Source organism: Cryptomeria japonica, chromosome 5 (assembly GCF_030272615.1).
Source record: "Cryptomeria japonica chromosome 5, Sugi_1.0, whole genome shotgun sequence".
Taxonomy (NCBI): domain Eukaryota; kingdom Viridiplantae; phylum Streptophyta; class Pinopsida; order Cupressales; family Cupressaceae; genus Cryptomeria; species Cryptomeria japonica.
Window position 1 is genome coordinate 31,855,148 of NC_081409.1, and position 13,248 is coordinate 31,868,395.

General features: G+C 37.8%; 1 protein-coding gene across 1 annotated transcript in view; it reads left to right on the top strand.

Moving 5' to 3' along the window:
- The window catches only part of LOC131057366 (probable inactive ATP-dependent zinc metalloprotease FTSHI 4, chloroplastic), a 205,404-nt gene extending 192,966 nt beyond the window's left edge, over nt 1–12,438 (top strand). The window contains exons 15-16 of the mRNA XM_057991511.2: nt 11,680–11,823; nt 11,917–12,438. Coding sequence (XP_057847494.2) covers nt 11,680–11,823; nt 11,917–12,045 — 273 coding nt within the window. The 3' untranslated portion in view covers nt 12,046–12,438. The remainder of the gene's footprint in view (nt 1–11,679; nt 11,824–11,916) is intronic.
- Nucleotides 12,439–13,248: the final 810 nt, after the last annotated feature.

Consider the following 13,248-nt stretch of genomic DNA (forward strand, 5'->3'; position numbering starts at 1 on the left):
ACAAAAGTATGATACATTGATCACAGAGTTTACCCACTAAACCTATTATATTTTAAATGAGGATTTAAGACACTTCCTTCAACTACCTTCTGAATAGTAAGTTCTTGTTGCACCAATGTTTGAAACCCTAATTCTTCATTCCACATAGCCTGCGGGTCCTTGAGATAGGCCAATGGACCACTGAAAGCACATCATTGAGAAGGGCACATTGCAGTCCGTCTTCCCCAAAATTGCTTGTCCTCAAGCAACTGTAAGGCTGGATGCAGTAAAATCTCCTCATTTTCCCATGTAGCATCCTCTGCTGGCAAATTTTTCCACTTGATCAAGTATTCCTTGATCACCCTTCTCCTCAAAGGACATTCCCTGAAATCAAGGATAGCTTCAGGAACCAAAACTAGCTCTCCCCCCTCATCAAGCGGAGGTAACTCAGCTAAAGCAACAACATTATGTCCCAGAGCCTTCTTAAGGCAAGACACATGAAATACATTATGGATCTTGTTGCTTGCCAGTAATTCCAACTTATACGCCACTTCTCCAATCCTCCTGTTGACTCTGAAAGGGCCATAGATTCGTGGTTTCAATTTCTCAACTCCACTCTTCTTGAGAGTAGACTGCCTGTAGGGTTGGAGCCTCAAATAAACCATGTCGCCCACCTCAAAGGTGCGCTCAATCTGCAGCTGATCAACATACATCTTCTGCTGATTTTGCGCATGCTGGAGATTGTCCCTCAGAATCTTCAAAATATCTTGACTCTGTTGCATCATATCCTTCGCCTGAGGGGTTCTGCTATCACCAAATACCAAGTCAGCGAAGCTAGGAGCTTCATAACCATATAATGCCATGAATGGTGACATCCAGATGGACATGTGATAGGAGGAGTTGTAGCAATACTCTTCTAGGTGAAGCCATCTCACCCATGTATTCCGTTACTCCAAGACATAGTTTCTAAGATATCCTTCCAACCACTTATTCAAAATCTGTCTGGTCCTAAGACGGAGGTTGTAATGAACAAAAACAAGATAATTCAACCTCTGCATAGACAATCTATTATGCCTCTTCGAGTGGATGTGTTCGAATATGGACCAATTGCGCTCACATGCAGAAGCGCTGCATGGCCGACTCAAAATACTGATGGTAATTTTTTGAAGGTTTGGGGTTGAGGGCCCAAACTTTTGCCATCATCTATCTGAAATAATGAAAAAAAAAAAAAAATCTGTCTCATTTCCAACTTTCAGGCTAGATCATAAAATAAAAAATTAAAATGCATAAGCCATAAACTTAAGAATCTTAAGTTTACATATATTTCTACCTGGCTGCAATTGTGTCCGAGCCTCTATGCACATGTTGCTTGCAAAGATTGCCCCTTCTTGATTATTATATTTATCTAGTTGGAGCATTGTACTTGAGGTTGTGCCATCAGTACACAACTTTTGTACCACTGTATATAGGCCACTAAGAACCTCCTCATCTGCCTTGAAGTCATCACGAAATCAAAATGTTGGATTGAGGTAATAGGTTGCTGCATGGATGGGTCTGTGAAGCTGGTTCTGCCATCTCCTATCAATAATCTCCCAAATGGGGCCATACTTATCCTCATCTCCTGCATATATGGATCTAATGGCCTCCTTGCCCCTATCCATACAACTCATAGGAGAACTACGAGTGGCTCAGTGACCTACACATAATGTTGAACAAAAACAATTAAGTCAAATTAAATTAAAAAAAAAAAGCAAAATTGCAAAGCTAAATTGTTAATAAATTAAAAGTAAATTACTAAATAGTAGATACTAAATGTTAAATTGTAATAAATTTACCTCCACGATTTCTCCACAAAGGGTTCAAAAACTTGGCTCATTAAAAATGCAATTTACCACATCTATCCTTGCAATGGTCGTAGCATAGGATGAGAAAGTCCACTACTCAACAACAAACATACGCCTCAAAGCTGCCTTTGATTTCATAAACGATTTTAGTGTGACGAAGTTTGAGGCAAACCTTGTGATACCAGGACGAGCCAACTCCTTTTGCCCTGTGTATTGCTCATAATGCTAAGGACCAATGCATGATTGTAGATAAACTTGTTGATATTTTTGGCCATTTCAACTATTGTTTTCACCCATTCAAGCTTACCAATATCCTCCACCATGAGGTCAAGGCAATGGGCCGCACATGGAGACCAAAAAAATTTCGAATGCCTCTCCATCAAAAGTTTACTTGCAGCAACATAACTTGCTGCATTATCTGTCACCACCTGTACCACATTTTCTTCCCCCACCTCTTGTATGACTTCCTCAATAGCCTCACATAAGTATGTGGCACTTAAACATGGTAAAATCAACTATTTCCACCTTATTTGCATAGTCATTTCATCACAATCAACATATAGCCCTCTTAATAAAGGTTTTAATGTTCAAGAACAGCAAAATAGATGAGCTCTTTGTTGAGAATGGGTGTCTCAAACTTACTGGTTGAATCTCGAATAGTTGGTCTCCGAAATGAGTAGTTTAGTATGAATAACTTTCGTGTTATTGATCATCTTCAAAGGGAATTGAATAACCTTCGTGCTATTGATACAGTAGTTGATAACCTTCGTATTATGTACTCACCTGGAGAAGTAGTGATTTTGGTATAGCATCTGGGTTCGATAAGACTCTACCAGGCAGTTTGGAGAAGTCACTCCTCTTACCGATGTCAGGGAGACAATTGATGTGTCTTTCCGACATGAAGCGGTATATCGATATAACTTGTAGTTTCGGTATGTCTCCCACAACAGTCAACCGAAGTTATCTTGCTACACTGACAAGCCCGAGTTCGATATAGCTTTAGCGAAGTCTTGGCGAAGACAAAGATTCTGGGGTAGCTTGGGGTTTCGATAAGATTGTTTGAAGGAGGTAACGAAAGTCTCACTTTGTGGCGATCAACTGATAAGAGACTTGTGAGGGGCCCACTATCAGGGATTGGAGTTCGGGTGGAACAAAGCTTGGTGACAATGAGAACTAGTGAGTTACACTTCCATCGAGTGGCGATATGTCGATATGCTTTGAGATGGTCTTGGTGGGGACCACGACTGACTCATGGTTTCATGCTAAGTTGGAAGCCGATGATTGGTTCAAATGGGAACATTAGCCGATAGTCTTAAGGATTCAGTGGGGACCATGATGGACTCATTTTGACTTGCCAAGTTGTCTGCTGATGATTGGTGGAAACTGGAACGACCTAGAGGAAGCAATGTAGACAATGTGCGTGTTATTGACAATCTGGGAAGTTCGACAGTTGGGCAACTGAAACAAATTGTTTTTCAATAGAGACATATAAAAACGTCTGGAAAACAGTTGCAAGTGGTTGGATTGTGTGAGGATAATTTGTATCATTGTGCAAAGAGGATTGTAGCAATCGATTGGTAATTCTGTAAACAACTGAATTGAAAAGCCGATTAAGATTGTAATCTTCTGTACTTGTCCCTGAACAGAGATCAGATCAAAGGTCTGAAACTTGTATGTAATTGTTTTACTTTAATACAAGGGATTACTTTGGTGTGTGGGTTTTTCACCAGTAAGGGTTTTCCCACGTGAAATCTGGCATACATCTCTATGTTTTTGTTTTTCATGTTGCTCTGTTCATCTTGTATTGTGTATATCAGTTGCTGTAATTCGAATTGAAACACTCATCTGCTTTACTTCTCTAAGAAATTGACATTAGGAAGGCGTTTTCAGCTCTCTGCTTTCCTCACACTCTCTTCAGGTAATGATAAATATTGTTTGAGGATATGATTAATGTCTATGCAAACATTAGAGGGATGGACTTGAAAGATATTATAACACAATTATAATGTGAAGCCATAAATTTGAACTTGATGGCTCCTTGTTAGCATCTCTCACGTTTAATTCTCAACCTTCTTTTGAACACAATTATATACTCTGCCTGGATTGATGGGTTATATATGTGAAATAACAAAAGCAAAGCCAAGGCTTGGAATACCTATTTCCTAACTATCTCACCAGCTGCAAATTTCCCATGCCCAAGTTCATGTAAAATAGAGGTAAATAGTCCCAGTGAAAAAGAGACGGTAAACCTATAGGAAAGGGCTGACATACAATTCCACATATAGAGGTTGGAATAGCCTCCCTTGCTCTGAAGTTTTAATTTTCTGATTGAGGGATATTTTCTGACTTCTGATTTTATTGCTCTTTTTTTTTTTTTGATTTGATGTTTTTGGAATAGAAATATAATGCTAGAAATAAATTGTGAATGCAATTTAACTATTACTGTGAATACAATTAAACACTTGCCTGCTAGAATTAAATTAATTAAATATAAACATACCTGAATTGCCTGGCAATAGATAATATATTATTTGCTGATAATATTTGTTGACCAGCTATAGGCAGTAATCACAATTCTAGAAAATGATTATCAACCCTGGGTTTTCAGGCCTAGACTGATGAGTCGCATACAATAAAAACATCCCTTTGCAGCCTTGTTTGGTCCAAATCATGCCATAGGAAAGTCACGGGCTTCCTCTCGAAACCCTCAAATTGGTACGGATAAGAGTTGCAATGATATTGCTCTTGAAATGGGTGCAATAACTATTCAAATCTGCCCTTTAGAATGATTTCAACCTGCAGATCAGAAGTCCCTAAATATATTGTTGAAACCTCTGTCAAATTCTATGAAATTAAGCTCAATTGAAGCCCTTGAATGAAGCCTCCTGAAATCAATGCTCATAGATGATGTTCTACACCTGCAAGCATTGAAACTCTTGGGAGTTTTTGTTCTCAGAAGCCTGAAATTCTCCAATTGCAGCAAACCCTTTCTCAAAATTTCTCCAATTTTTCAAAAAGTAATCTTAATAATGAATGAGGAATTGATTGCTTTTTAGCTTTTTATATCTTCCTCGAAGGCATGATTTTTTATGTGCCTTTTTAATCATTAAAAAATACATTAAATATTTGCTTTCTGATATAACTTAATATCTCCATGATGGGTGCCCAAGTTAGCTATATACATTGGCTTTATTAAATTATTAAATGCCTTAGCATTTAATACCCCTTCTAATAACCTTTTAATTAAATTTAATGTTGTTAAAGCATTTAAGTTTAGTAATAATTAAATTAATCCTCCAATAATTAATGTAAGCCAAAATAATATTTTTCTGATAATTCTTCTAACTCCTAGAAGGTCACCAAGGCGTGCCAGATCATCTTGATACTTTACTATAAATAGTAAGGTTGGACTCCATCGTGCCAATGACTTACTAAAAATAGGAATTGTTTGTCAAACTATTTGAAAGATTTCTAGAAGGTGATCCATGAACTAACGGGAGAATTGAAGTTGAGTTTGAGGCCAATTCCTCCAAAATAACATTTACTATAAATAGTAATATGATAAACATAGGCCCATCTATTCATGCTTTGAAATTGAAGACACTGCATGCTGAAGTTGAGAGGAGGCTAAAGCCATGTCCAGCTACCAAAAATGGCGGTTACTATAAATAGTAATTGCTAAGAATAGCAACCTACTAAATGGTAAGTCTCTCAGTTGACCAATCACTGTGGAACTAACACTTACTAAAAATAGTAACTTACTATAAATAGTAAGTCTTGGACAAGTTGTCCAGAATCACCCTAGAAAGTGTCATTCATCTCCACTAACCTGTCTAAACTAGAGATCGGAAAATCGCCTAGGACTCGCCAAACTCGGTGAGTCTGAGTACGATTTATGCCCCCCGAGTCTGGTGAGCTCGAAATCGGACTCGTCCGAGTCCAGGGGGCGAACTCGCCAGACTCGCCGAGTTGGCGAGTTTGGCCTAAAATTGCCAAACTCGGTGAGTCCAGTGCCTAAAACTCGGCCACCGGCTGGGTTAAATAAAATGACAAAAAAAAACATTTAAAAAAGTTTTTTTTTAATGAATGATCTCATCTTTGTTCACTACAACCTTCACTCGAGAATGAAAAAAATTAGGGTTACAACATGTCAGCCAATAGAAAAATAACACCCGACACCTTTATTAAATAATAAGTCTTTTTGGCCTCGCGGGGCGCTGCCCCTCGACCCCGCCCTGTATTGCAAGGGAGCGCGCAAGGGGCGATGCCCCTTGACCCCACCTTGGGGGCGCTACCCCCAAACCTCCGTCAAAAAATATGGGGGGAAACTGCATTGATAGAAGTAGGGAAAATTTAACCTCCGAGTCTGACATTGATTGGATCGACTAGGTAGATATAGAGGCTGAGATTGTAGCCATGGTAGAGGAGCGGAGAGCACGAGCAGAGACAGGAGATTCTGAGGCAGATAGTGACATAGATGTTCTTGATCCTGGTGAGCATGGCATGGTGTCACGGGGAGCAGCTATGGTTGTCGAATCATCCAGGACCTACCTTAGACGCCTTCGCCTTCGTAGGCCAAGGCCGGGGCCGGAGGGTGCAGGCTCCTTTGAGCCATAGGCTTGTAGTTGTATTTACCTTTGGTATTTGTATGGAACATTTGATGATGATTATATGATGACATGGATTTTTTTATTCCATGAGTTTTGTAATATCATATACATTTGACAATATTTATATATCTATGTTTGTTATTTCCTTCAGCTACAATTTGTGTTTATGCTTATGTGATTGATGTATACTTGTGTATGTAATCAAATGAGCCGAGTTTGATGATGTTATTGTGTCTTTAAGGTGTATTCAATAAAGGGTGCATGAAACAAGTTTTAAATCTTTAAAAATCTCTAAATTTCTTGAGTTTTTCACTTTCCCGAGTCCAGCCGAGTCTGACTCCGAGTCCCGAGTCCGAGTCTGGGTCGGCCTTGCCAAGTCCGAGCCGAGTCTGAGTCCCGTTTCTATGGTCTAAATGCACTTGCAGCATCAAAATACTCCCCTGACCATGTTGGCACCAACCTGATGACCAGCACCAGCTGTGCTACAAGAGGGCCTAAAAATGGGGACCTTACAAAGGTTTATGGCCAGCTTTAAGCTTGATGAAAATGCTTATTGCATAGATGAAAAAGTCACCTAAGCTCGCAAAACTTGAGAATCAAAATGGCTCATGAGTAACTTGCAAAATGCAGAGGAAAACATGCCTATGTTGTAATCCCATTGAGTGATCTGCCCCTCGACACCTGCAAGGGGTATTTCTCTTTGATCTCAGTGGGCTCTGCCCCTCAATGCCACTCCTAGACACCATGCTCTCCATGGATGAGATTTGTCAAATATTAATATGGATATGTAATTTATAATAAAACTGGCTTTTTGATCTATAAATGAAGGAAAAAGTACGTATGACCTTTGGAAATTCAGTCCTATACATGTTTGCAAAAAATTGTGGAGTTTGAGTTCTTAATTTATTCTAGGTCATCGAGGTTATTGCTGAGTTCAAGTTTTTTCTATCATGGCTTATTCATTAGTTCAAAACATTCTGCTACAGAGAGCTATGCCAAAACATTTCACCCTGAGATATAAACTTCACAACTTAATTAATTTTATATACTTGAAAATCTATGAACAACCTTCAATCAAAAGAATACCATCATCCAGAAACTATTTTGAACACAACCAGTAATTAAATTACTCTCAAAATTAGAATTACCTCCTGATTAGTACTGTACCTTAAAATACAGAAGAGAGACATAAATTACTGTCGTCCAACCTTCATTTATAACCTTAAGCTCACAAGGAAAGTATACTTGCTACCTGGGACCATTTGTTGAAAACCTTGTATGTTTCTTTCAAAATACCACAAATCCAAGCTGAAGAGAAACTCTATGAAACGAGAAAATCTCAAGCAAAAGAGAGCTTTGTATTTGTCTAGATTGGGAAGTGTACAAATATAGGTCTAAAGAGCAGCAAAGTTACAAAATATCACCAAAATAAACTCACAATGAACAGCAAAAGGCAACACAGAACCATCAACTGATCAATTCATGAGGTTTACAATTCTTTATTCCACACAACATCGTAGTATAATTCATGCACTTATGGATCCACTACTATAGGGAAGCACTGATGGCAATATTGTCATTATTACCAATCTTCCTGTTTGGAACAGGAGCAGAGGAGTCTGATGAACGATCATCACTGTCATCTTTACAGTTTGCCTTTATCAATAGGCATGTCATCTTTACAGTTTGCCTTGATTTCTTTATTTTCTTAATATTCTAGAGCACCATAACATCCCTTTATTACTTTGCTCAAGGTTTTGATCAGCATATAACATGCCAATTTTGTTCAAGTTGATATGGCTAAAATAATTATGATTGAGTAATTAAATGAATAGAGTCTACTGCAGCAAGGAATGCAACTGGAATCAATCAACATCCAAAAATTAACAAGATCACTTGAAGCAATCACCAAATATATAGTGTTCAAACGTGATCCATACATTGCTGAAGCAAAACTACCACAATACCAATTGAAAGCAAAAGTCATACAGTGGAAAAGTCACAAAATATAAACTGGCACATAAAATATTAACATGGCGACCTTATATCTTTTGGCTAGCCAGATGAGAACATGGATATCCACCAAAATCAGTTTAAAAGCATGATGAGGCCAACTTGTTTATTGAAGCAATGGACTGGGGGAAGGCCAAGAGTCACAACTTAGAATACATCATTAGATGCTCCTTTTCAGATTTGAACTTGGGTCTCCACAATGATTACTCAGTACGTTAACCAATGAAGCTCAACCCTTTGGATACCCTAGTTGAATTTTGAAAAAAGGAGTGAGTGAAAATGAACACTTTCAGGAACCACTTGGAAAGACAGAATGAGACTCAACTTGGGACTGGGACAAACCTTGGCAATACATTAGCAAACTGACTAAATTCATGATACAGGTCACCTAACTTGGACTTGGCAGAGTTGGCTCTGCTCATTTTCCTTAAGACATGATTTAAAATTGGATATTTTACTTGACCACTTACTATGTATTAGGAAGTTAACCTTGAACTGGAGATTACCATGCTGGTAAAATTGCTTGTGCATTATTTGTCCAGTGAAGCTCAATCCCTTGGACACCTTAGTTGACTTTTGAAAAGGGGGCGGGTAAAAATAAACACATTCAGGGATCAATTGGAAAGACAGAATAAGACTCAACTCAGGACTGGGACAAGCATTGGCAATACATTAGCAAACTAAGTAAATTCTTGACACAGGTCACCTAACTTGGACTTGGTGGAGTTCGGTTTGCTCATTTTCCTCAAGATGTGAGTTAAATTTGGAGATTTTACTTGCACTTACTGTGTATTAGGAATTTAACCTTAAACTGGAGATTATTCTGCCGGTTCCATTGCTTGTGCTTTATTTGTCCACAAGTTGTATGGTAGACTCAACTTTCTAGTGCTAGCCCTGACAAAGCTACAATGCAAATAAGTTGTATACTGCCATCAGATGGTTCACCTTATGAATATCAAATGTATGATCTGTTTGCTTTGGGAATGCTATGACATGATTAGCAGTTTCCCATCATATGCAGACGTCATGCTTGTCACCCCTTTTATATTTCAGGTTTGATTGAGTAATCATACAGCAGTAATTGAACTAGCAGATAATTAATACAGAACTGTCTCTGTGCGTATGTGCTTAACACCCTGGATGATTGCATCAAAATCTGTCTTGCTTGAAGAGATCCTAACATAAATCTTAAAAGGAACAATGGAAAAGATAAACAACAAGAGTGGGCGCAGTTGCAAACAGGTACTGTTAAATTTGTTCAATAATACACTGGATTACTTTGTGTACAGTCCTGCCATTGACTCACAGAAGAAACTCACCGAGTTCTTGGGAAAAACTCGCTGAGTTTTTGGCAAGTTGCATTAAAAAAAGAGGGCCAAACATGTCAAAAAATTATCTTTTTTTTTTCAATTCAATCTCATTCTCTTCATCAAAATATATACATGAAATATAACATTTAAGTATAAGAAAGGAAATTCTCATACTTTAAGTTATATTTCATGTATATATTGGCAGGATGTTTGAGAGTGGTTTCAGATCTCTAAGAGTTATAATGCAAATTCTAGGTTCTAGAAGATCTTTTAAATTTTCAGACTTAGTCAAATTTCAGTAATCAGTAGGCTCCTATCAACATTCTTTCACTCTCTCTATCTGACTCACTTTATCAGCCCCAAATTTTAGACCTATCTATCTCCCTATCATTCTTTTTCTATCCTCCTCTCTATCATTCTCCATCTCACTCTCTCCTCTCTCCCCCAAGATCTAGAGCAATCTCTCTACCCCTCTTTTTCACCCTTAGATCCCTGCGAGGGGTGCTACCCTCAACCTAATTTTATTTTGTAGATGCTTGGTGGCAAAGTTGGGGTGGAAATACCCCAAATCTCAAAAAAATTGCCCTCATAATCTTATGTAAGCCTTGTAATTCGTCCAGTTGTGAATGCAATTGGAGCTTGTTTGAGGCCATCCACACGAAGAAGAGAAGCAAGTTAGCTCAAAAACACCCCAATGACCTTGTCTTTGTGCAATATAATCTTTGGTTGCGCATAAGGAAGGTAGAGGAAGCACCGACTGGACCAATTGATTTGGATGATATAGATCCTTACAGTGATTGGGCATTGTAGGAGCAAGCTCCATTGTTTACAGAGGATTACATCAATGATTTGGAGAGGTAGGCTACGGTGGACGAGGGGGGTGGATTTGGTTTCACACTAGATGACATTGAGGAGGATGAGGAGTCATTGCTAGTGCCAAGTGCAGCTAGAGGTAGAGCTACATCCAGGATGGAGGACGAGCCATAGCCTGAGCAAGGAGGCACAATCATGTCCACAACAGACTTCTAGGACTAGACCCTTTATTTCTATCTTTCCCCTAGGTTTTACTAGAGCTGGGAAGAGGAAGATGTAATTGTATTGATTTATTTACTTTTAGTTCTACAAAAACTATATACTATTTTGTTTCCAGCCATCAGCATTCCTCATGAGGATACAATTTCGTACCCACTTTGCATTTAAATATATCTAGACTCAGCTTGTTTCTTTTGTTTTCTCATTTATTGACTCATGCGATGCATCTTCTCATTGAATTTTGCAAAAAAAATGCATTTATAATTAAATTTAAGCAATTTTTAAGTTCTCGAGTTTTTGCTGAGTTTTTCCCAATTTTTTTTTTTCGGGCCTTTGTGAGCTTTTGGTTTTGGTGAGTAGTGCAACTATGGTCCTACTAAATGGGTTTACTAGGGTTTGAAAATGAATAAGAACTGAAAAATCGGTTGCAGAATAGTAAAATGAGATAAGAGTAATGCAAAATGATAAATACTGGCTGAGATGATGTATAGTTGGTTGAGACTCTTAAAGAGTGCTGGGGGGGGGGCCCTTCTGATATCGAAAATTGCTTAAAATAGTATCAGTCCTCTGGATTGTGAATATGACAATAGAATGATAGGTCGAGGTATATTAGAAATTTTCTAATTTACAATTTAGAAGGAAAACCAGTGTTGGGCATGGGAAATCTTAAAAGTGTTAGAGTCTCATTATGCTAGCAAGCTACAGTTTAGTACTTTTTTGTTATTCTTAGAAATTTAATGCATGTTATTTGGTTCATGTTAACATTTTACCCGAATTTTTTTAAGCATTTTGTGGCAAATCACAAACAAGAAGTCATAATCATACCAGGGGAGTTGCATTTCTGAATTGACAAGGCTGTATTATATCCAACTGAAGTAAAATGTTTTGCAGCCCCCAGTCACGTCTCTTGATGAATATGGAGCACTCTTGCATGCAGGGCGTTGGGGTATACATGGTGTCTCTTTGCCTGGGAGAGTTACCTTTAACCCAGGTTATACAGGTTATGCAACATATGGTGCTCCACGACCACAAATGGTATGATTGTTGCTTCTCAAGCATGAACAATTAGAATTTTGTTTCTGTTCTTGCATAAGTTGAGAAATCAAGGTAAATTCTTGTATGTTGTAGGGACAAGTCGTTAGTGATGATGTATGGAAGGCTGTAGAAAAGCTTTTGAATGAAGATCCAAGGAAGCGCTTTGGAATGAAAGAGGGAGCACCAGCACCTAGAGTTGTTATGAGTGAACAGTTTTTATAAAATCGGCTATAAGATTTTGTATGACTAATTTATTTGGCTTTCGTCTTGTTGTCATTGCTCATTCACCGTACACCCATTAAGTATGAACTTTGCTTTGCAAGGATAAAGCCACTTCATTTTCCTCGTCATTACAGTAAGAGATAAGAGTTCACTTGATTCAGTTTTAAGGCATCCGGTTGAATTTTGTTCAGTGATAGCTATTGAGGAATAGATCTTTCAACGTTAAAATTTCAGCATATACCTTATTCTTTGCCTTTGTAGTTTGATGCAAAATATAATCACTTCCCAGCCTTGTAAGGGATATGATTATGCCTATTTTAGGTAGCGTTTTGGGGAATTATGATGATCAAATTTTTAGTAGCTTGTATATAATTACAAAGTGTTTCCCAGTCCTCTCAAAGTGCTGATTTTTCTGCAATCAGTATTTCTCCTTAAGAAGGTTATTTCTAGTACCCCGGACATGAATATTCTAAGTAAATTAGATAGTGCGTTCTGCTGTTGCCAAAAGTATTGTATAGAAAAATAAAATAAAGAACACATGCAAACTTGGAAAACATTTCACAGGATTAGGTTTTCCTAATCTTGAGGTCAAAAAGTATTATCATATTTAGAGAAAACCAGAGTGAAATTTTTGATATTCAATGAGATATAGATCTGGTATCTAAATGAAAACAAGATTAAAGAGGGTGAACGATTTGTTTTTGCCAACCTTACACTATCCTAACTTAAAGTAGATATGTAATACCAAACTTCTAGGATATGTAATACCAAACTTCATAAATGCATTGATTATTTCCTTGTGTTTCCTGAAATTTGTTTTGCATGCCCTTGTTCACAAGTCTAGGGTCTAACAAACATAAGAGTTCCAACTGTAGAAGACACTTCTTAATCGCAAAACTTTTTAGAGGCCTTGTACAATAGGTTAAGAAGTTCCCGTGGTGCATATTGTCTACCACTCCATCAAATTTCACTCAATGTTGATTGTTTGGAATTACTCAAATTTTATTTTACAATATATTTTATTGGGCAATTCTCGTGGATTTAGACATTCAACTTTAATGATTAAGACAACCAATTAGAAACAATCCTTATATCAAATCATGAAAATAATTGTGTTTTTGTCATTGTTAAGAGATGGGGAGCATTGAAAATAGGCTTGGATCTGGTGAAGAGTACAGTGTTTAACTTGCTCTGTAGATTGCC